The 23,889-nt window shown below is 50.1% G+C and overlaps 1 protein-coding gene across 2 annotated transcripts; it reads right to left on the reverse strand.

Moving 5' to 3' along the window:
• Positions 1-448: 448 nt before the first annotated feature.
• On the reverse strand, positions 449-10,726 carry NAGK (N-acetylglucosamine kinase). 2 transcript variants are annotated; one of them, XM_027554939.1, is made up of 10 exons: positions 9,552-10,726; positions 7,183-7,267; positions 6,930-7,028; positions 6,044-6,185; positions 5,160-5,270; positions 4,357-4,469; positions 3,061-3,148; positions 2,014-2,111; positions 1,433-1,511; positions 449-807 (listed from the first exon to the last, which is right to left on the reverse strand). In XM_027554939.1, the coding sequence occupies exons 1-10, from the start codon at positions 9,578-9,580 to the stop codon at positions 617-619; spliced, it is 1,035 nt and encodes a 344-aa protein (XP_027410740.1). In that variant the 5' UTR covers positions 9,581-10,726; the 3' UTR covers positions 449-616. The 2 variants fall into 2 exon arrangements, with proteins under 2 accessions (XP_027410740.1, XP_027410741.1); XM_027554940.1 differs by lacking the exons at positions 2,014-2,111; positions 3,061-3,148.
• Between the last annotated feature and the right edge of the window lie 13,163 nt (positions 10,727-23,889).

The following is a 23,889-nucleotide window of genomic DNA, read 5'->3' on the forward strand; positions in this document are numbered from 1 at the left end:
ACGTAAGTATGTCTTATTTAAATTCTTCACCAATAGTTTCAGATTCTAAATCCAAAATCCAGTGAGGTAACAATTCTCCCAGATTAGAACTGTCTGTTGTCCCCTAAATCCTACTGGAACTATCAAGAGAGGCTATGATATGTCTAAGGTTATTCCTGGTGATATTCCCCATGGAGAACATTTTGTTCCACTAAACATGGTCAGGCAAGGGTTTTTACCCAGTTTGACAGGAGAAAATTGAGATCACAGGTTAATTAGCAGCCACATGTCATGAGTATCTAGCATGAGGGGTGGGGGCAGCACACAAATGGATTATCTAACCGTGTGGTGAGCAGACTGCAGACCACAGGTCAAGCACCTGAGCATGGGACTTTAAACCCCAAGCTAAACCATTTCAGAGCCCTCTGGGATACCTGCTGGCAAGTAAGCTGAGGATGTACACAGCAAATGTGCTTGGTAACAATCCAGCTGGGGAGTGGTTAAAGTGCATTTATTTTCTTCTATATGTGTTTCTTTTTTTACAAAAAAAAAAAGGAAAAGGAGAAAAAGCCTCCTGCCTTCCAGCACCCACTGTCCACTGGGCTTGCTCAGAGAGGGTACAGCCAGGGCCGGTGCCCTAGGAGAAGGTATAGGAGTAGAAGGCAATGGCACTGGCGCTGTAGTCCATGGGGAGGAGGTGCCCGATGTGCTTGGCCCCAAGGCTGGCCGCACCCAGGGCGGAGGAGTGTCGAAGCTTCAACAGGGTGAAGCCTGAGAAGGAGTTCTGAGCCTGGATCTCTCTGCCTTGGGTCAGCGCCAAAAGGAAACCTGGAGGAAAAAATGCAGAGGAGGTAAGAGACCAGGAACAAGGTGGGGACAGAGGGAGGCAAAGAAGAGGGCCAGGCTCAGAGGCCTCCTGAGGGGACCCACGCGCCAAACCCCTCACAGGTGGTACAGCAGGCAGCAGAGGCCCAGGGATGGCTGTGGGAGACTGGAGCCCACGGCCCCCCCGCCACCTGGGGGTTCCATCAGGTCCTAGAGCTACTGCAGTGTTATGAAAACCACACAGCCACTTAACAAGCTGCGAAGTAGAAGGCACACTTCTGCCCTTCGAGGTAGGATTATAATGACTGGGCTGTCATGACGTGCTGGTCAGAAGCTCCGACTTCAAGTTAGATCTGTCTTTAATTTTTAAAAGGCGGGGCTTATTTAGTAAATCCTTTGGAAAAGAACTTTTTTTAAGAGTTCGAGGAAGCTGGATGGGACAGTGAAAAAAGGCTCCCTGGAAGAGTGAAGGTTGAGGGTCTTGGCCTGAGACATCAGTAGCCTGCCCAGGCCTCGGGGCCCAGGTCCCAAATCCTCCCCGAGGCAGGCAGTTTGCCCAGGCCACCCGCTTTCCAGCCCCATCCCTTGCCCTTGCCCATCCCCACAGGGCCCCCCAGCCTATGCTCACCTTCCTTCAGCAGCTCCCAGCTCTTCCACACAGAGCCCACGCACAGGATGGGAAGGCCCATCTCTCCCTGGAATAAGACCTGGCGGAAAGCAGAAATGGAAATTGGGGGTGACCAAGCCTTGCCAGTGCCAGAGGGGGCAGTTTTTTAGGACCACCCCAACCTACCCTAGACACTCTCCCTCTAGCCAAGAGCCAGAAGGTGGACTCAAGGAAAAGGAAAATAGACTCATAAAGGCAAGGGAAAGAAGGGAAAGGAATAATGGGTTAAGGACCAATAGAGAGCAAAGAAAGAGAAGGGAGGGGAAGGGACAGAAGCAGGACTGAACGAGACGCAACAGCACAGACCCCACAACCAGCCAATCTGTTATATATACAAACACCACGGGACGAGCCTCGAAGGGCAGGCACCGAACCAAACCATTTTTTTGGTTACAGACTTCCCACAGAATTTTCCTCATACCCTATGTTACTTTAGAGTTGTATCCAGTTTACACAGAGTTTGATGAGACAACCTCATCCTAACAGGAAAGAGCCAGATCTGGGTCAGCAGCTTCCCAACCTCCGATTCCCCCTCAACTCACCGGGTCAATCTCAGGCAACACTGCCACCACATGTCTGCCTAGCATCTCCCCCGCCTTCCTGAAGATGCAACGGGAAAGGGGGTCTCCCTGCTGAGCGCCTGGGTGGGGAGGAGGAAACACAGCGGGTGAGCACCGAGGGGGTTGCCGCCTTGTTAGCTTTCTCTGCAACAGGGCAGCCACTGGGGGAGAGCCGACAGCTAGCAGAGGGCTCAGTCAGGAGTCGGGGCTCGCCTGCTGACTGGTGGTAAGTCACTCCCCCCGCCCCCACCAGGGACTTCCACCCCAGAATAGTGTCCTGCACAGACGTGGCTCACTCCAGGCACTCAAGAAAGGGCGCCCCCCTGGGCAAAACACTGGTGCCTGGTCTGTACTCTAACTTCACTGAGTCATTCAGTCTGTCCCTGCGGGTCTGTCAGCTCTGGGAAGCCAGAACCTGAACAGCTGTCGGGGTACTACTGTCGGGGCCCCCCACCCACCTCCAACAGTCTGCTGTTGGTCAGCCCAGCCCCTTCCTGGCTCTGCTCTGAAAGGGCCTCAGGCCAGCAGGATCTAAGGGGGCCCTACAATGCCCTGAGGCTGCAGGAATCAGCCTCAGGGAAATGAAGGGAGTGTGGACTGTACAGTGGAGAAAAAGCAATGTGCAGACACACGAGACCTCGCTCAACCTCTCCTGATACCCAACCAAATATGCCTAACCTCTCTGTGATCCCCTAGTCCTCTGGGTATCACGGATAAAAAAGAAAGTTATAGATTTGCCCAAAGGATAACTGCTTCACCAATGTCTCAGATACAGACACACAGCTGCACAAGCCCTGACAGCTGTCAGGAAGAGAAACAGGCAACATAAAACAACTGGCCACACAACCTGAGCGTCCTTCTGCTTCCACCCTGTGCCCACCAGTACCAAGGCCCATGGTGGCAGAAAACTAAGGCCGCTTGGTCAAAGGGAAACTGACTTCCAATCCCCAGCTGAATCCTACTCCATCCTCCAAATAGGGAGGTCTCTGCAGAACAAAATCAGATAAAACCCTGCCCCATCTCCAGTACCTTCTGCAACTTTCCGGCAAAACCCAGCAAACCTGGATTTATCAAAGTCCCTATACAGGTGGGTGAGGATTCCTAGCCGATCTGGCACCTGGGAGACAGGGAGGGCACAAGACGGTCAGCAGAGGCAGAGGAAAATTCCCAGCCTGCCCACGCAGCTGGCCTTCCTGCTGTCTCTACTGTTATAAGAGCTGAAGTAACATTCGTTTAAGCTTGAGAGAGTACAAGGATCGGAGATGTGTCGTTTGAGAGAAGTTCTCTGTTTTCCCCAGCATGGCATCTACTGCTCTTTAGGGGTCGCTTGAACACGACGCAGAGCGGCCTGGTCTCACCAGAGAGTGCTCTGTAGTTTCTTCAGGTGCTGACGACTACTGCTCACCACACCTCTCCCTTAAATGGCACAGGGTAGATCAAAAAGAAACGGATTTGTTTTCCCCACACGTATTTCACCACAGGTTCGTCTTCTATCACAACAAACTTACACACCCGTGACGCCTTTGAAGGTCCCAAAGAATGAGGGACTCCCTAGACAACATTACTAAAACGGAAGGTGGGGGCGCTAAAATTTGATCATGTTAAGCATGTTACACACCCTCGGTCAATTAATCTTTGTTAACGACTTAATGACTAAAGGATAAGAGAGGGAGGAGCAGACATATTAGTGGAGTTCAGAACCAATCTGCTGAGTCAGGTCAGACCCCTGCCTGCTCATAGGGCCCTCAGCCAGAGAGATGCCTATCAAATAAACGGATTTCCCTTCTCCTCTCCCCACCTCCACCTCTAGTGCAGCTGTTTCCTAACCCACTGCAAACGAGCACAGCCCAGCCAAGGGCAGTCAATCCCTGCCACCCTGGGTGGGAGGCTGTACCTTCCCAAGAACTCTCCCTGCCCACCTCTTTAATAGGCTCTCCTCCCTGACCACACAGGCCAGAGGTGGCTCACGGTCCAGCAGACCTGATCAGACCGAATCTGCTGCCCCTGGGTCTGTGTACACTGGCTCCCAATCTCACCCTGCACCTCTCCTTCCAGCCTAAAATGGCATCTGCCTTCACCTCCCCACAGAGTCTAGCTTCCCAAGGATGAAGTCTAGCTTGGCCCCACTCCTCATGCCTGACACCCTCGGGGAAAGCAGCACCCACCTCATTCTGAATCCTGTCCCCACTGACGACTTCTCCATCCTCCAGCTCTGACCCACAGTTCACCCCAACTTCCCCGGCCCACCCAGTCCCTCTCCAGAATCCACTCCTGCTCCATCTCCCGCTGTCCTATCCACACAGCATGTTTACTGGGTACAAGTACCTGGAAATAGTTGAACATGGCCTGTTTGACATAGCCAATGTCATGAGGAGCCGCCTCGAGGTTGTCGATGGAGTCAAACACTATTTTCACTGCTTGATGTGCAATCCAGTAGGCTGCAGAGAGCAGAGAGGACTAAGAAGACAGGACAATCTCCCCAAGTTCACAGGGAAGGACGCTCAGACCTAGACAGGGTTGGGTATTACAGAGAATTCGGTGCCCCGATTCCCAGTCTGGAGTCCTCTAATTAAACTGTATCTGATCCATATAAGGGAGAGCTGGAGCGGGGGACAGAACAGGTGAAGCTGTGTCACTTCTGCTCCCATCCCCAAATAAAGACCGGGTCAGCCAGCTGCCTCTCAAACCACTGTTGTCAATGCCAGGAACTAGACCATAACGGCCTTCATGAACACATACACCTGCTACCTATAATGAGGTGACGGTGGAAGGAGTTTCTATACCCCTTTCCCGCTAGCAGACTAGCATGCATCTCGTGACATCCATGGCCTTAACCTTCAGAGTGTCAGTTCCCTCCAAAGGACTCCAAAGGTCAACACAGGTAAGCAACAGCTGTTATGCTGAGGCATGACTCTGAGTCCAGGGTGCAAGTTACTGCTGAAGAGCAGGGCCTGCCACTAACCCAGCATTTGCATCTCGACGATCTTAGTCATTACCCTGTGCTCAGATTCAGGCGCTGTCCCCCCAAGAGCCCCCAGAGGTCTTCAGGCTGAGGGGAGAGGAAGATGGGGAGCCGCAGGGAGGGAAGGTCCAGGACCCTGGGACAGGCCCAGTCGGCGGGAGCTCACCTGAGCCCTCATCTCCCATCATGTGGCCCCAGCCACCACAGCCGCTCTCAGAGCCGTCGGGGTTGATGAGCCTGCAGTTGGAACCTGTCCCAGAGATGAGCACGACCCCACCTGGAAAGGGCACAGGAGGCTCAGCGTGGCTGACTCTGCACAGAGCTCACAGCTTCCAACTGAGGAAAGGACGGACAGAAACCAGCCCCAAGCAAAGGGATCACCACCCAGCTCTGGGGAGAAAACCCAGCCCAGCTAGTTTCCCACCTGAAGGCGGAGGGCCTGGGTCTCAAAAGAACTCCAGTCACATAGAGACCTTCTCCAAAGAGGAATCGGAGTCTGTCTCTGTGCCCAGCCAGACTTCAAGTGACTACCTGCTTTACTGAGTCCCTGCCATGTGCCAGGTGTTGTGTGAGACCCTGTTCACACAGTGCTACTCATTCAAGACTCTAAACTACCTTAAGAATACAATTATCCCCATTTTCTAGATGAGGAAATTGAAATTCAGAGTGTTCTGTAACTTCTCCAAGATGGTACAGCTGGCAAAACAGGCCATCTCATGATCCCATAGCTTTTACATTCCCAACAGAGTTCCTCCCAGTCTTTTCAGCACTGGCTTCTGTCCCCAGCCAGCTTCATCACTGCACGGCCCATTCCTCCTCTGCAGTGGGCTCCTGCGTTTGACTCCTGTCTCACTTCCTATGAAGATACCCTTCCTGCCCTCCCTCCTCTGCCCAGTCCTTGCTCTAGGCAAGCTTCTGCTAATGAAAGGAGTCGGGGCCGTGGTGGAGGCTGCTCCCCAGACATTTGCAAGTCAAGTTCTGCCAGCTAAACCTAAGGGGCTTCCCCAAGAAAACCGGTTCTCAACCTCACCCCTCCCTCCACCTCCTCACCATCCGGCGTAGCTGTGGCGATGGAGCCGGCGGCATCGGTGGTGATTAAGTAGCTTTCACTCAGGTAGGGAAATCGGTCCCTCAGCTCCTCCATCAGCATCCTCACCGCGTCCTCCTGATCCCCACCGCTCAGGGATAGGCCCTAGGCCACGCGGGAGGTGAGCGAGCAAGCAGAGGCCCAGACCCAGCTCCTTTCTCAGCCCCCTCCCGTCCTGATGACTGCCCCTGCTTGCTACAGCTGGGCCTTCCCTTTTCATGCAGCCCAGTCCTCCTTCCACCCCACACAGCGCCTCAGCAGAAGGGACTGAACATGGACAAGAGATTCAACACCGCCAGGTTTGGAGCTGGGAAGGACAACAGCGCCCTTAGAAAAAACGGGCAGAAGAGCAAGCGGAGGAGAGAGGAGCTTGGTTTGGAATGCATGGCGTTTGGCCATGCCTGCAGGACATCTCACGAACACGTCCAGGGAGAAGCCAGAGCTACAGTGACCTGAAAGTAAGCTCTGAGCCAGGAATATTAACTAACATGTAATCAGCGCTCATGCATCAGGCTCTGTGCGAACCACTTTGGGATGTATCATGTCATTTTACTTTCCCAGCAACTGAGGTAGCTACTGTTATCTGCATTTCCCAAATGAGGAAACTGAGGCTTACAGAAGATAAGTAATGTGCTGAGGGTCACCCAGATGTTGAGTGACAAAGCTGGGATTCAAACCAAGGCCTTAAGGCTCTCCAAAGCCCTTTGCTCTTCCAATCCTGTGGCTTGTAGGTGACAATGCAGCCACAAGAATGTACGTCTTTCCCTCTGCAGTCACCAGACTCCTCAAGTTCAAACTCACTGTCTAGGCCTTGCTGTGACCTAATTCCCAAGCGCTACCCAGACTCACCAAGCCTCGGAGAGGAACCAAAGGATCCACCCCTGCTTTCCGTTTGGCCCTGTTCACCATCTCGTTGATCCTCTCCACGCACTTGTCTGTCCCGATCAGCTGGCCCCAGTCAAGGGAAGGAGGCGTTACAAAGGCGTGCACGACCTGTGTTGCCCCAAAGGCTGCTAAGTGAGCCCCCAGCCACCACCTTAACAGGAATTACAGAGAATAAAACCACAATCAAGCCTACTGGTCCCCTCAGTGTGGCCTTTACCCAGTGGTTTGTGCTGAGTCCATCCGCTTCTGCCAGGATCTGCCCATCCTCTGAGAGTAAAAGGACCTTGGATCGTGTGCCTCCCCTACAGAACACAAGGGGGCACTCAGTCTTAATTCGGAAAAACCTGCAGATACAGCAAACCCTGTGCAGTCCTTGTCACAGGCAGAGCCCAGTGTGAGGGAGATAGCTTCAGCAAACCCAGTTACCACTCCCAAACTTTCTTCTGTGGCTGGGTGATTGCTATGCTCTTGGACTTCCGAAATGCAGTTTCCATTCAACTTCCCTTGGGAGCATCCTACTTATCCTTCAAGACCCTTTGCCCTTGAAACCTCTGATGTGTGGCCAGCCAGCCACCAGAGCTCCATTAGTTCAGCCGTGTCAGTGTTCCCCACCCCACCCACCCCGGACTCCTCTGTATTAAAAGCGTGTTAAGCTGTTTTCCTGTCTGCCTCTCACTAGACTACAAGGTCCATGGGGTCAAGCTCTGGATCATTTCTTTACCCTCACGCTTGGCACAGGTAGATAAAAGGAACAGCATGTCTCTCTACTTCTCTCACAATAGCTAAAGGTTGCCTTTAGCAGGCAATGGCACCCCACTCCAGTACTCTTGCCTGGAAAATCCCACGGACGGAGGAGCCTGGTAGGCAGCAATCCATGGGGTCGCACAGAGTCGGGCAGGACTGAGCGACTTCACTTTCACTTTTCACTTTCATGCATTGGAGAAGAAAATGGCAACCCACTCCAGTGTTCTTGCCTGGAGAATCCCAGGGATGGGGAAGCCTGGTGGGCTGCTGTCTATGGGGTCGCACAGAGTCGGACACGACTGAAGTGACTTAGCAGCAGCAGCCTTTAGCAGATTCAGCTGCCAAGGTCTTTAAGTCACCCTTGTAAGAGACACTGACCAGATGGGAGGGAGAGTTAATACCTGCTTAAGCAACTAAATGGTCAAATGCTGGGACATGGTAGTTTGGAGGGAGGTCTGTGGTGGTGTGATGTATGTTTCTTCATTGATCAGTACTTTTAAGACTATCAGAAGAGGACACTGAAGACCTGCTGATCAAATTCAAAGATGACAAGGTTTCAAGGGGTAGTTAATGCATGAGGTGGCACACTGTCCCCAAAGAACTTCTTAACAAACTGGTAAAAAGGTTTATACGTTACACATGAATACGACCAGGGTGAATACAAACTTCTGTACTTAGTTTAAAAAACTGCGATAGATATAGGGCAGGAGAGATTGATCATAATCATGCACGTGAAAGAAAAGACTCTGGGGTCCATGTGTCTGCAGTGAGATGTGACTGCTATAGAAGTAGTCCAAGCTCAGATTAAAAAATGCTCTAGCTCAGACAACAGCCACTCTCTACTCTGATCTGACACACCCAGATTCATAGAATGTTGTCACTGGCAGGGAATTTTAGCGATCATTCTGTTCATTGCTCTTCTCACTTCACACATGTGGTAACTGAAGCCCAGACAGGGCAAAAGTCTCGCCCATGGTGATACCGAGGAGAAAAGTAACTACAAAAAGTCTGGCAGACAAGCTTCCCAGCAGGAACTATGCAAGAACAAGAGGGCTGGATCTAGTGTGAGGCTTAAGTGCCAATAAGAATGGGAAGGATTAAAAAAAAGAAAAGAATGGAGGGGTTTCAGACATCAGGACAAGCTAGCAGCTGTCCTGCTAGCCCCAGCTTCAGGTCGTGTGTGTGTGTGTCTGTGTGTCCCCGCGTCTGACTCTTTGCAACCCTACGGACTGTAGCCCACCAGGCTCCTCGGTCCATGGGGTTCTCCAAGCAAGATTACTGGAGTGGACTGCCATTTCCTCCTCCAAGGGATCTTCCCAACTTAGGAATGCAATGCGTCTCCCGCAACGGCAAGCGGATTCTTCACCACTGCGCCACCTGTGATGTCCCTTAGATGCCAGATACCTTCTGGCAAAGCTCACTGTTCCGGATTCCACCACACTCCCGCTCCCCACCCCGAGTCCAGCAACTTCACACCTGGCACCTGTTCTGCAAAACTCTCGGGAGCAGTAATGGAAAAAAAGAGAGCTGCTCCAGCTGAACTCCGGTGGAGTGGGTCTTTCGTGCGAGAAAGGGGAGTGTTTCCGCCACAAAACACAAAGGACCGGGGTGTGGCCGTGGCAAACAGTGCCTGCAAAGTACTCGACCCAAGGGCACCGCTGCGCCTGCACACACTCCTTCTCCGCAAGGCCCCGCAGCCCCAAAGCCCAGGTGACCAAACCCTCTCTGAGGCGGGAGATCACCAGCCTGCCAGCCGGGCTACAACCTTCCTTTCGCCCCCTCTCCTCGTGCCAGAGTGGCCCAGGACGCCCTTCCGGCCTCACCGCTCCAGACCGCACTCACCCCTCTACGCCCCCGTACAGCGTAACCATGCTGCTGCTACCGCCACCTCGGATCCCGCCGTTCGCTTCCCTCCCGGCTGAGACTCCCTCCCTCCAGTCCGCAGGGCACCGCTCCGCGTCACGTGAACACCGGTGCGGTCCAGCTGACTCCCGGCGCGCGTGCGTGGGGCGTGGCTCCGTGGCCCGCCCCCAGCCCCGGAGCGGAAGGTCGGGCTGGTGCAGCCGGCGGGATAGTGGAGTCAGCGGCGGCTCCTGCAGGTTCCCTTCCCACCTCCTGGGCCCTGCTTCTGGAGACGGATACGGGATCCCAAGTGCAGGAGCCCGAAAGGAGTGTTCAGGCTAGATCTCCCCGCCCCAGACCCGTCACCGCCTTGCTTGCCCCTCACTGCCCGGAAGTTGGTGGCAGCTCCGCCTCGCGCATGCACAAAGCTTGGGAGCCACGTAGACTATAGTTGAAACGGATCTTGACGCAGGTCGGTGGCAGAGCCCCTTCGCGGTGTGGGATCGGGGCTCCTTGGAAGTCTTAAAGAATTATCGCACTGGTCAACCCAACACATGCCCGACGATGGCAGAGTCACACCATGCGCCCATGAGTACCCACGCAGACTTTACACTTCGCTTCTGTGAATATTCGTAACCAAGAGTAACTAGAAGCGGCCTGGAGAAGGGAGCGTTCAGCTTTTGCTGTCTTACAGAGAAAGTTGGGTTCTTTGTGGAGGCTATTTGGAGGCTGTAGTCTGCCAGGCAAACTAGCAGATTTGGTTTGTAAAATAAAACTCGTATTTTTTTGGCAAGAAAAATATAAACTTCCAAAGTTTTATCTGCCCTTTGGCCTCTCCCCCACCTGTGGTGCGTTGTGTATCTGCGTTAGGCATGGACCTAGCCTCCGTGAACCTCCCCTTCGGCAGAAAAACCTGCTTAACCAAGAAAAGCAAAATTCTGGCATCAGTAAGACGACTCCTTAAAGATAACACTTATTCTTGATGGGGGTCACATGGCACTTAGATCTGGATTCCGTAAACTGTCAATAATATGTCATTTAATGTACAGCTGTTTTTCAAAAAATTTGTATTACTGTGCTTCGACTTCTAACAGGTGAAACAATTCTTAGAGCTTTCTGAGATTCTCGAGTTATAATCGTCAAATTTGGCTCGAATAAAATTTTCCATTTCTTTCTTAGATCGACTGATTGTTTTTTGTTGTTGACAGGTTTTAGAAGCCTTATGTTACCTTCCAGCCACCACTGAGTTCTCATTCTTTATAGGGGTGGGGACAGGGAAAGGGAGATCGGAAGAGGACAATACTAGTCAGGTCTGGGAGTCAAGCCAGGGCACCTGCGCACCTCTGTGGGCATCTCCAGGCGGTTCTGGGCAGCAGCTTGGGCTAGGAGGGCAGTCAGCTGCCATTGGCATCTCTTCAGGAACATCAGTCTAGGGAGAGGGGCTTCGCATGGCAATTCTCAAGCTAGCCTGTCCCAATTCACCCTTATCTCCCGGACATGCCTGCCTATCTTATAAAAGAAGCCCAGCACTAGGCGCCTCTTCCCTGACAGCCAACTGGATCTGTTTGTGCTTTGAACATTTGGGGCATGTGTGCTTTTTAAACTAGAAAAGAGGATCCTGTCTTTTCATTTCTTACCTATTTGGGACTCTGAAATACTTCAGTTTCACCCCTAAGAGTACTTAAAAGTAGAGCCCTACATCATAGAGCGTATCTGAGAGACGGGTAGGATTTTTTTAAGCCCCCTGTATCATTTACATCCATAGTACTTCAGACCTGGAATGTGTTTATCCAAGGCACATTTTTAGAATAATGGAAGTAAAATATTCTGGTGAGATTAAACTGGCAGGATTTTTGACGAGGAAATTGTAGATAGATTTTCAAAGAACTGTTCCTTTTCATGCCAGGGCTGATCTCCTTTAGAATGGACTGGTTGGATCTGCTTGCAGTCCAAGGGACTCTCAAGAGTCTTCTCCAATGAGCCTTCGGATCTATGTATATGATAATATTAAAGTTTCCCTTTGTATTTCTTGTTAGAAAAGGAAGTACAAGAAATGTTTGAAGATAAGAATTGAGTTCACCATTTGCTAGTGGATGACCTTGAGCAAAGTACACAGAATTGCTGATGCTTTTCTTCTGTGAAATGGAGATGTTAAACAGCCACCTACTCCGACTTACACGGGATTTATATATCAAAAGGGTTGTGGAAATCATAAAGTATTACATAGATCTTAACTAATTTTTATTGGCATTGCTAATTAGTGTCTGCTGCCCAACAAAGTAGCCACAGGTGACTATTAAGCACTTGAAATATGGCTAGTCCAAATGAGATGCACTGTGAGTGTAAAATACAGGACGGCCAAGATTTAGTACCAAGACAGAATATAAAAGTATCTCCTGTAATTTTTACACAAGTGACATGTTGATATTATTTGGAGATAGTGAATTAAAATGATGTTATTAAATTTTGCCAGTCTGTTTTATCTTTTTTTAATATAGTTACTAGAAATTTTAAAAATTACACATGTGACTCACATTTCTACTGCATGTGCATGAATGTTAAGTTGCTTCAATCAATTCAATCATGAATGTTAAGTTGCTTCTTTGCAACCTGATGAACTGTAGCCCACCAGACTCCTCTGTCCATGGGATTCTCCAGGCAAGAATACTGGAGTGGGTTACCATGCCTTCCTCTAGGGGATCTTCCTGACCCAGGGATCGAACCCACATCTCTTACATCTCCTGCTTTGGCAGAAAGATTCTTTACCACTCAGTTCAGTTCAGTCGCTCAGTCGTGTCTGACTCTTTGCGATCCCATGAATTGCTCAGCATGCCAGGCCTCCCTATCCATCACCAACTCGGGAGTTTACTCAAACTCATGTCCACTGAATCGGTGGCCATCCAGCCATCTCATCCTCTGTCGTCCCCTTCTCCTCCTACCACCAATCCCTCGCAGCATCAGAGTCTTTACCAATGAGTCAACTTTTCACATGAGGTGGCCAAAGTATTGGAGTTTCAGCTTTAGCATCAGTCCTTCCAATGAGCACCCAGGGCTGATCTCCTTTAGAATGGACTAGTTGGATCTCCTTGCAGTCCAAGGGACTCTCAAGAGTCTTCTCCAACACCACAGTTCAAAAGCATCAATTCTTCAGTGCTCAGCTTTCTTCACAGGCCAACTCTCACATCCATACATGACCACTGGAAAAACCATAGCCTTGACTAGATGGACCTTTGTTGGCAAAGTAATGTCTCTGCCTTTCAATATGCTATCTAGGTTGGTCATAACTTTGCTTCCAAGGAGTAACCATCTTAATTTCATGGCTGCAATCACCATCTACAGTGATTTTGGAGCCCCAAAAAATAAAGTCAGCCACTGTTTCCAGTTTCCCCATCTATTTCCCATGAAGTGATGGGACTGGATGCCATGATCTTCATTTTCTGAATGTTGAGCTTTAAGCCAACTTTTTCACTCTCCACTTTCACTTTCATCAAGAGGCTTTTTAGTTCCTCTTCACTTTCTGCTATAAGGGTGGTGTCATCTGCATATCTGAGGTTATTGATATTTCTCTGGCAATCTTGATGCCAGCTTGTGCTTCTTCCAGCCCAGCGTTTCTCATGATGTACTCTGCATATAAGTTAAATAAGCAGGGTGACAATATACAGCCTTGACGTACTCCTTTTTCTATTTGGAACCGTCTGTTGTTCCATGTCCAGTTCTAACTGTTGCTTCCTGACCTGCATATAGGTTTCTCAAGAGACAGGTCAGGTGGTCTGGTATTCCCATCTCTTTCAGAATTTTCCACAGTTTATTGTGATCCACACAGTCAAAGGCTTTGGTATAGTCAAAGGCTTTAGCATAGTCTTTACCACTAGCATTGTGCTAGTCTATATCCTGTCTCCTAGCCATCTGGGCCAGAATATTTCAAAGTTTTTAAGTACCTATTTATGAAATAGGATTGATTAAAAGAAGAAAACTGTGTTGAATAAGTGACTATACATTTGTGTTGTACATTAAAGTTCTATAAAGTTATTTTATGTATCTTTATCTCATTTGATCATTCCAACAACCCCATGAAAATAGCAGATTTCTAACCACATATTACAAATGAGGAAACTGTGAAATCAAAGTAATTAGCTTAGGCTCACACAAATAAAAGATGTTGCTTAAAATGGGTGTGGGTTACTGTAATGGGAAGGAAATGAAGATGTTGCAATGCAGACAAGTGTTAACGGCTATATAGCTTTGCAAAGGTTTAGCGCCCCTTTGTACTGGCCTTGCAATGCCCCAGCAGCTGCTCCTGTGGTGCTCACAAGATTGGTAAAGTCCTCCAAGAATCTGCAAGCCAGTTTCATTCTCTGTCTTCTCTACTTAGTCCCCATGACTCCAGGGAGGCCATATTTCCTGAGGAGTGGGGGAGGGGTCGGGTAAAATAGATAGTGGAAAAATATCTTCCCTCCCAAATCCGCTTATGATTTTGGAGCAGGGGGGTCTGAGGATCCAAGATATTCAAAGGGTATGTTGGCTTGGTTCATGAAAGCACAACCACATCTGTTTTCACTCAGCACTGTATTTCCTGGGCTAACCTCAGTAAGCAGGCATATAATAGGAGGTCCATGAATGGTTTTAAGAGTACTTATAAACTATAAAGCACTGTACCACAAATATGAGAAGCAGTAAATATTACTGTGAACTAAAGACGGAAGCCAGCAGATTCTGCAGCAGAAATGTTTTGCAGAACAAACTGGGGAGAGGAAGATGTTTGGAGAAAATAGAAGTGAAATTGTGAACTGGGGAAGTTGGCACTGGACAAGTGGTCAGGGGGCCTCAGAGGGATCGAGCCCTAATGTGTCCTGCATTGGGAAGTTACCAGGGCACGTGTGACCTCAGCACTGTGCTCTAGGATAGTTAATCTGGCAGGTTCCTTATAGCAGGACAAATGGGAGGGAAGAGCCTGGAGCAGGAAGATACTCAGAAAGCTGGGGCAATGACTCAGGCAAGAGACGAACAAGGAAGTGATGAGGAGCAGGGCAGAAGTCATGGGGAGGGACTGAAGTTGGGTGGGGATCATGCTGACCTTGTCCTTCGTTGTTCTAGGATGAGAGCAGAGACAGGCTGGAGTTGGCTTCTTACAGGGAAAGAGAGAGGGGTGAGGGGCTGCCTTATTAAGTGCTGAGGTGGGACTCTGAGGCTGGTAGCTGGAAGGAAAGAGCTCTTCCACACCTATAGGTCCACCAGGAACAATCCAGAAGGGGTGAGGTGTCCAAAGAAGCAAGTGTGGATGATTGTACACAGTCTGCCCTTCAAGCCTCTCTGCCTTGATCTGAAGCGGTTCTGAAAGGGGGGCCTTAGGTCAAGCCAGCTATTCCAGAAAATCAGGTTGGTTTTCTCCCTCTTCCTAGGCATGAGGGTGTTTATATATGTGTTTATATGCATGTTTTGGCTTGTATTGATCTATATGTAGATATATATTTGTATTACTTATTTGTATATGTTCTAAGTGACTAAATTCATCTACAAGGGCATGTATTTGAGATTGTATCTTTATGCATGTTTCTGTATTAGTGTATGTACAGAATTAGCATTTCAGTTCTCTAAGGAACCTAAACAGTCCTGCATATCTAGGTAGCTCTGAGTGGCTGCATAGGTGTACAAGTGTAACTTTGCCTGTTGTGCTGGATCTGGCCCACACTAGATCACAAAGAGCTAATTGTGCATATTTTCCTAACTGTTCAGTGATACGGCATTGATAGCTCTAAATTACCACAGTGGGAGTATTTACAGCACAGAAATCAGCAACTGGTACCAATCACATTGCTGTTATTTTTATTTCCCAGAAAGCTGGTTGTTAGACCGTTAGCAGCACACACTGGATAGATGTTTGCCATGTGTGAGAGCAACAGTGGTCTCTGGTCTGTGTACCCCAGTTTAGAAGTACATACATGAAAGCATGTCCTGCGTAATGGGTCCATTATTTTAGACTACAGACTCGCGGGTTCAAAATGCACCTGTTCTCCTACAACTAAGCATAATTTCTGTCTCAACCCTCCACTCTTAATCAAGCCGCTTACAGGAGAACTCAGTGATTTCAGGTTTCGGTTTAGACTGACTGACCTCTCGTTCTTCCTCCTCTTGGTTTCCCATGCTTGTGTCTAAGGGCCAGGGGGGTGTGGGTAAGGGCAGCTCCAGGCATCTGCTGAGATCTGAGGTTTTCCCTTCAGGGTCTTTCCTCATTTGCATCCACTCTCCTAACAGCTCCTGAGATTCCCTCGGCCCATGAAGCATCCAGTTTCCCAGAGCACACTGCCATTTTTGAAACCTATCCTCTTGGCAGGTGTCAGGGCAGGCTCTTTCCTTTCTCCTGGGCACCTGGACTCTCCCTGCAGTCTGCTGCATACAGGAATCACAGGAAAAGAGAAGCAGCATCGCATCCCCTAACCACAAAGTCCCCGATAAGATAAATCTTACCAAGCCTGAAACTCCAGAGGTCAGGGGCCATGATTTGAACCAGTTTGAACCAGTTCTCTCTGACTCCAAAGCCTTTTCCATTCTCCATGGATTAGAAGTACTTGGTACATGCTTTCGGTCATGAAATGAAGTGAAGTGTTAGTCGCTCAGTCGTGTCTGACTCTGCGATGCCATGGATTGTAGCCTGCCAGGCTCCTCTGTCCATGGGATTTCCCAGGCAAGAATACTGGAGTGGGTTGCCATTCCATTCCCCAGGGAATCTTCCCAACCCAGGTATCGAACAACCTGGGTCATGATGCGTGCTCAAATAATTATAGAATTCCCAGTTTCATCATTCGACTTTGCAGCAGCTGGCACCTCTCCTGACACTATGGTACAAAAGGAACCCCAGAAATAAGTGTGTGTGGAGGGAGGGCTGTGAGCTGAACTTCTAGGAAATCTGTCACATGTAAAGCCAGTGGAAAACGTTTCACCAACTCCTATTTCCCAGTTTGTCCCACTCCTTTATTAGAGTTTAGTCTTTCTGAACATTCCTAGTTTTTACTTGTTCCTAATCTCTGCTGCTGCTGCTAAGTCGCTTCAGTCGTGTCCGACTCTGTGCGACCCCATAGACGGCAGCCCACCAGGCTCCCCTGTCCCTAGGATTCTCCAGGCAGGAGCACTGGAGTGGGTTGCCATTTCCTTCTGCAATGCATGAAAGTGAAAAGTCAAAGTGAAGTCTCTCAGTCATGTCTGACTCTTCACAACCCCGTGGACTGCAGCCTACCAGGCTCTTTCGTCCCCGGGATTTACCAGACAAGAGTACTGGAGTGGGGTGCCATTGCCTTCTCCACCCTAATCTCTAGTCTGTTAACTAAATTTTCTTTTCTCCCCCTAACTTTGAATGAACTACCTTTTGCACCTATTATCCTTTGACTCTATGCTAATCACATTCTGTATCTGGTGCTTACCTTTACAGCAGTCTCATCACAGACCACCACTTTTAGTTTTCCTCTTTTTGAATTATAAAGAGAAGGCTGCAGGGCCACCAGACTGCCAGACTCAATTACTGAGTTACTGACTCCAGCCTATGACTGTTTTGGAAACAATGCGATAGGAAGAATACAAGATCCTTACACCTTTGTTCCTCATCAGACCCCGGACTGCATGCCCTCATCTTATATAAAGCCCCTAGACTCCTTATGGAAAGGGGGCCCACAGTCCTTGAGGTATGAGCCTACTGTGGTCCCCTCCTCCACCGGCTGAGGATTAAAGGCACCTTTCTATTTCCTTCAAACTTTCTTTGTCTTTTTATTCAGCTTCCGTGGGCAGAGAAAGCCAAGATTTTGGTGGGCAACAGAAGCAGTGACAGATTTCATTGTTTTGGGCTCCAAAATCACTGCAGACAGTGACTGCAGCCGTGAAATTAAAAGATGCTTGCTCCTTGGAAGAAAAGCTATGACCAATCTAGACAGCATATTAAAATGCAGAGACATCACTTTGCTGATGAAGGTCCCTCTAGTTAAAGCTATGGTTTTTCCAGTAGTCATGTACAGATGTGAGAGTTGGACCATAAAGAAGGCTGAGCGCCAAAGAATTGTTGCTTTCAAACTGTGGTGCTGGAGAAGACTCTTGAGGCCCCCTTGGACACCAAGGAGATCAAATCAGTCAATCCTAAATGAAATTAACCCTGAATATTCATTGGAAGGACTGATGCTGAAGCTGAAGTTCCAATACTTTCGCCACATGATGCAAAGATCCAACTTATCGGAAAAGACCATGATGCTATGAAAGAGTCAAGGCAAAAGGAGAAGAGGGCAGCAGAGGATGAGATGGTTAGGTAGCACTACTGACTCAACTGACATGAATTTAAGCCAACTCCAGGAGACAGTGAAGGACAGGGGAGTCTGGTGTGCTGCAGTCCATGGGGTTTCAAAGAATCAGACACCACTGAGTGACCAAACCACAGCAATAACAAATCATCCCACTCATTAGCCTATGAAATCACCCAACCTATAAAAACTAGCCACCTCGTGTTTCCAGGCCTCTTTCATCTTCTGAGATGGCCCACATTCTGTTTACAGAATGTGTATCTCCCCCAAATAAACCTTCTTTCTCTTTACTATGGCTTGTTCTTGAATTCTTTCCTGTGCAAAGCTAAGAACCTAGTCCCAGGGACTCATCTGAGACCTGGGAAGTGACCATCCTCTCATGCCCCACACTCTTTCTTGCAAAGCTTAATCAGTTAAAACATCCCTTTCATGATGACCTGCCTGCCGATCTCAAAGGGCTTCAACTGGAGCCAATCCCTGCTATTTCAATAACTGTTAAGAAATTGGGAGACCAATGGTCTGGTTTGCTCAGAACTGAGGGACTTCATCTTATTTAAAAATAGGATGAGTTGGTCACTCTGAAAAAAAAAAATCACTCCTGGAGAGGAGTCCTAGGGCAGCTCTGTCAGTTGCCCCAATGACCCAAGACAGATTATATGGCTCAGGTGTCTTTAGGAGAAATGTTGAGTTTTCAGTTCAATAAAATTGTCTTCCAATAATTTAAGAGAGCAGGATTTACATGTCACTGCAAATAAGAGAATGAGGTATTGTTCCATAGATCAATTCAGCATTGTTTCCCAAATGATGTTTCCGTGAGAGATGTTCATTGGTACTTCCAGAACAGTGTTCCTGTGGTCCCTCAGAATACTGAGTCCTCTTTAGTCTTCCTGCCCCACCCTTATCCTGGGGAGTCCTGTTGCCCATCAATACATTAAGGCTCAGAAAAGCCCCAAAGGAAAACAACCAGTTTCATCCTGTTTAATGGCTCAATAAGCAAGGATACTTGTGCTGACTTAAAAAAAAAAAAGCACAACGTGAGAGTTACAAGTCTTTATTTCAGGCAAAATAAGGTCTTCAGTCCAGGAGATAGCAACTTAGTTAGAGCTGGGAAACTGCTCCAAAGAGGCAGGGGGTGGGGGGGAAAGTCAGTGTATACATGTGATTTTGGGCAAAGGTGGAATACATAACAATCAAGCATGTAATTTTCCAGAAGATTTCTGCTAGTCTCATGAAAGCCTTCACTAGCCATGAGGAACAGTGTCACCATGATGGATTTTAGAGCTTATCTAGATATGAGGAGACACAAAAGTTGGGCTCATAAAATCAGTCCTAAGAATATGTATCCAAAGATCTGCTCTGCCAGTTTTCCTGGAGAACAGAGTGCCTCATTTCAGCTCTCCACCATGAACTCCTTTCAGGGGGGTCTTAAAGGTCAGCAACAACACACGATTTAACCCTTATAGAGGTAGATGGCAAGCACCCATGGCAAGTGCCAATTTGTAGTTGACTCTTGTACCAAGGAAGTCTTATCTCACAAGAGGTGAGGTGCCTAATATCTCTGCCCCTCCAACACACACATGGACACACACACACACACACACAGACACACACATTTTCTTTTAATTCCAGTTTGAAAACTCTGGAAGAGAATATTGATCTACAGGGTCATCTATTTTATGGTTCTGGAGGCCTTTTCCAGCTCAGTGATCTCATAGGGTAATCCAGCTGGAAGTGTATTTTCTATTATTCACTTTCTTTCTTTTTCTCTCTGATCATCCACTGGCATTTAAAAGTTGGGCTTTTCAGCTCCCCAAGCCGCCTCACCCTAGAGTCCCAGGTGTACATTGTTTCCCTCTGGGTTGGAACCCCCAGCAGCCCTGCACCATTTCCCAGAGCCCGGTCATCTCTGCTGGAGGCCCAAGGCCTGGAGAAGATGGACAGGGCCATGGCCCAGCCAGGTGGGCCTTGCCCTCCTCCACGCCTTCCCTTCCTCTTACCTCCTTCTCTGAGGCAGCCCAGAATCTTTTCCCCAAATACTGGCTCAGGAAGACCTTGGCTGGCCCCAGCCTTTTCTGAGTCCTAAGGAGGAAGGGCAGTGTGGCCTTCAGCTCTCCAGACATAGGGCAAGGGCATGACCGGAGTAGGAAGTGTTGCCCTGAGCCTCTTTTGGTCCTGCCCCAATGTCTTGCCTCTCTCTGAGTGGTGGAATATATCAACGGAGGCCACTGGAGTGGATGACCAGATGGGATTTTGTTGTTGTTATTGTTGTTTGCAGTCATGAACCCCTGAGCTGGGGCACTGAGGGGTGAAAGGCGGGAGGGGCATGCTAGCACCCAAATATGCCCAGAGTTCTGCAATCCCCTGAGTAGGATAGATGGGGTAAGGATGTAGACAAAGGTTATAAGATCTGGCCAGAGTATCAGGAGGGTCCTTCCTGAAGGAGGCAGGATTTGGGGACGGATTACAGAGTGGGAGGTATTCTAATCCCAAACTGATGGGAGACTTTGGGTCCTGGTGAAAGTGTGAAGGGGTCCAAGATGGGCTCTGGAGGCATGAAAGGTGGGCATGAAGTAGGTATCCCTTTCAGGAGGCCAAGTCTTAAGCTTTCTCATGGCCTGGGCACTGCCCCAGTCTCCACCATCAAGCCTCATTGAGAGGAACATTGTAAACCAGCTCCCACTGAGGATTCCAGCCTTGGCTGAGGAAAAGCCACTTCATCTTCCCTAGAACCCTAATGCTGGGGATGGCAAGAAGCTGGGCAACTGCTTCTACTCAATCCCTGGAAAATCCCTAGAAAATCCCTGGAAATGGGGTGCCAGGGGCATCTGTATGAACCCTGACAGATGCATGTCAGCAGAGATCGACTGTAGTATTCCAGTTTGTGGGGTTTCCTCTCCCCACCCACTCCCATTAGAGGATGTGCACTTTAAGAGAAACCATAAGGAGAGCCTCACTGAGCACTGAAGAATTGATGCCTTTGAACTGTGGTGTTGGAGAAGACTCTTGAGAGTCCTTTGGACTGCAAGGAGATCCAACCAGTCCATTCTGAAGGAGATCAGTCCTGGGTGTTCATTGAAAGGACTGATGTTGAAGCTGAAACTCCAATACTTTGGCCACCTGATGCGAAGAATTGATTCATTTGGAAAGACCCTGATTCTGGGAAAGATTAAAGGTGGGAGGAGAGGGGATGACAGAGGATGAGATGGTTGGATGGTATCACCAACTCGATGGACATGAGTTTCAGCAAGCTCTGGGATTTGGTGATGGACAGGGAATCCTGTCATGATGCAGTCCATGGGGTCGCAAAGATTCGGACATGACTGAGCGACTGAACTGAACAGATGAGGGAGAGCAAAGATGGACCTAGAGATCTGTCCCTCTAACAATGGCTTTTCAGACACTGAACAGGTCATCCTTCATAGATATTTGGGCTTGGAGCCTTCCTTACACCCTTGTCATCACACCACATCCCCCCAGGCCAGTCCTGTGCACTGAGCCATCTCTGCACTCTCCCAGGAGTGCGAGGAGCAGGTGCCACCATCAGCAGGGCTCGCTGGCCCGGCCAGTCCCCCGTGGCCGGGCATGTGCGGTTCAGCGGCTGTCTGAGGCCTAAGCAGAGGGGACAGCAGCGCCTTTCCTGAGACAAGTGGGAAGAAGGTATCAGCCATGGCTGACCGAGCGGTGACCCAGGGCTCAACAGAGAGCCAATTAGCAGCCACCACAGTGGCAGTGGGCTTGCCGCGGCTTCCACGAGAAGCCCCATGTGCCACCGGCGTGTCAGCCTGAGTTAGCACCAGGAGGGCTGAGTGGAGTCTGGCTGGAGGCTGCCTGCACTGCGGAGTGTGGGTGATAACACTTCCCCTGGGCTCAGGGCAGCTGGGCCAAGTGAGACGCAGGCGTACGCGTGCCTCTGCCCGAGAGTTAGTGTGTCTGTGCACACACACGTGGTACCTGTGCACACATGTGTGGTGTGTGCACACACGTGCGGTACATGTGTACACATGTGTGGTGTACGCACACAGTGTGGTGCGTGTGTACATGTGTGTGGTGTGTGTACACACGTGTGGTACATGTGTGCGCACACGTGTGGTGCGTGTGTACACGTGTGTGGCGTGTGCGCACGTGTGCTGTGTGCATGCATGTATAGTGTGTATACACGTGTGTGGTGCGTGTTACCCGTTCATCATCCAGGACTTCCGTGTCAGTGTGCATGCACACACCAGCTCACGTCCCTTCAGCATGGTTAGTGCGTGCTTTGTGTGTTTGCTTCGTGAGAGTTGAGAATTCTAAGACTGAGCAGGCCAAAGTCCCTGCCCTCAAGGGACTTATGTTCTAGTGGGAGGCACCAAAATGAAACAAATGAATAACTACTCTGTGGCCGCAGTAGAGGAAAGTACTAAGAGGAAAGGCAAACAGGAAATGGGACAGGGGTTCCCGTTTGAGGTTGTGATCAGGGAGGGCCCCTCGGAGGAGGTGATCTTGATCTACAGGAGCAGGAGGCAGCTCATGACTATCCGGAGCAGAGGGCTGTAGACAGAGTGCAGAAACAGGGCCAGAGTGAAGGAGATAGGGTTCCACTGTGCGTGATGTGGATGGGAGGAAAGGGGAGACCCCACAGCTGGGGGGATATCTGACAGGCCAGACCTGGGAACAGCCCTCATTGAGAACCTACTTGTCCAACTCAGCTTGCTAAATCCACCCCCACTGTCCAGCACAGCCAGGCCTCCCCAGGTAGGCCCCTCAGCTCTGCCGATGTGTCCACGGGGTGGCCAGAAACCAGAGAAGCCACTGCCCATGGAGAGAGAAGAGGGCTCCGAACTGGCCTGGAAGCTGCATCCAAGAGGCCAGAGGCAAGGCTGCTTGTGGGTGCTCTGACGCAAGGAACCACTGGCAGATGGTGTGATGGGACTGCAAAGAGGCTGGAGGGGACAATGGATGCCCTGGACATGCTCTCTCAGCCCAGATTTGGGAGGCCTGGCAGGGCTGGGGCTGGGCAAAGCTGGAGGCCTCCCCGCTCTGCGCACCGCCTCCCTGCTCTGCGCACCGCCTCCCTGTGGGAAGGGCAGGCTCTAGACCCCAGCAAAGGTGCCAGAGCTGGCTTCAGACCTTGTCTTTCATTTCCCAAACCCAGAAGCCCTGGACAGGGAGCCTTGCAGGCCCAGGAGGGGAAGCTTAGCGGGCTCTGCCACAGGTGGCCTCTGGGGGAGGTTGGGTGGACGAAAGGCAAGGGAAGAGTTCTGGGAGCAAAACTGTCACCACACCAACCCAGCCAAAGGCTTGCTTCCGCTGGGACAGCCTGACTGGGGTGCCTCAGGGTGACGGCAGGCATGGGGCCTGTGTCTGTCTCCCCGTGAAGCTTTGTCTGCGGGTCTGTGTGAGTGCATATACTTGTGTGTATCCGGTGACTGTGTCAGCTTGGGTCCTTCCTGGTTGATTGTGTGTCTGTGGGCGAGGCCCCCGTGCCTGTATGTCTGCAGGTGGGTGCCTCTGTGGACCCCGCAGGTGCCAGCTGTGTGGGGGCCTCTCTGGGTACGTGCCTTTCTGGGTGTGAGTGCGTGAGGTTTCTTGTGGTTTATCGCCTGTTAGCCTCTGAAACGGTAACACCCTGTTCCCTAGCGTGACCCCGCGGCTCTCGGGGAGAAGCTGCCGCCTCCACTCTCGTCAGGGCGGTGGAGACAGCAGCTCTGGGGGCTGCGGGGCTGCGGGGCTGGCTGGCAGAGACCTGTACTTCAGCTCTGCCTTTGATGTTGCTATCAGTGTCACCTGCTGCAGCATGGCTGGCCAGACCGGCAGCCCCCAAACCAGGCCTACACTCATACTGGCCTCTCACTGACCTCTGGCTGTGGTCTCAGACTCCCGTCCTGGCTGCTGCCTACCCTGAAGGGGTGTGGAGTGTGGTGGTGGGGCAAGGAGGCGGGTTGGCTGGATGGCAGCTCAGCTGTGTGGGGGGTTCAGAGACTTAAATTTGGAGGAAATTAAGAAGTAATCTAGCCCTCTGCGCAGTGTATCCATCCCAGTGGCCACAGCTGCATCTTTGTGTGTTCCCATTGAACCTGACTCTC

The sequence above is a fragment of the Bos indicus x Bos taurus genome, chromosome 11 (assembly GCF_003369695.1).
Source record: "Bos indicus x Bos taurus breed Angus x Brahman F1 hybrid chromosome 11, Bos_hybrid_MaternalHap_v2.0, whole genome shotgun sequence".
NCBI classification, from domain to species: Eukaryota; Metazoa; Chordata; class Mammalia; order Artiodactyla; family Bovidae; genus Bos; species Bos indicus x Bos taurus.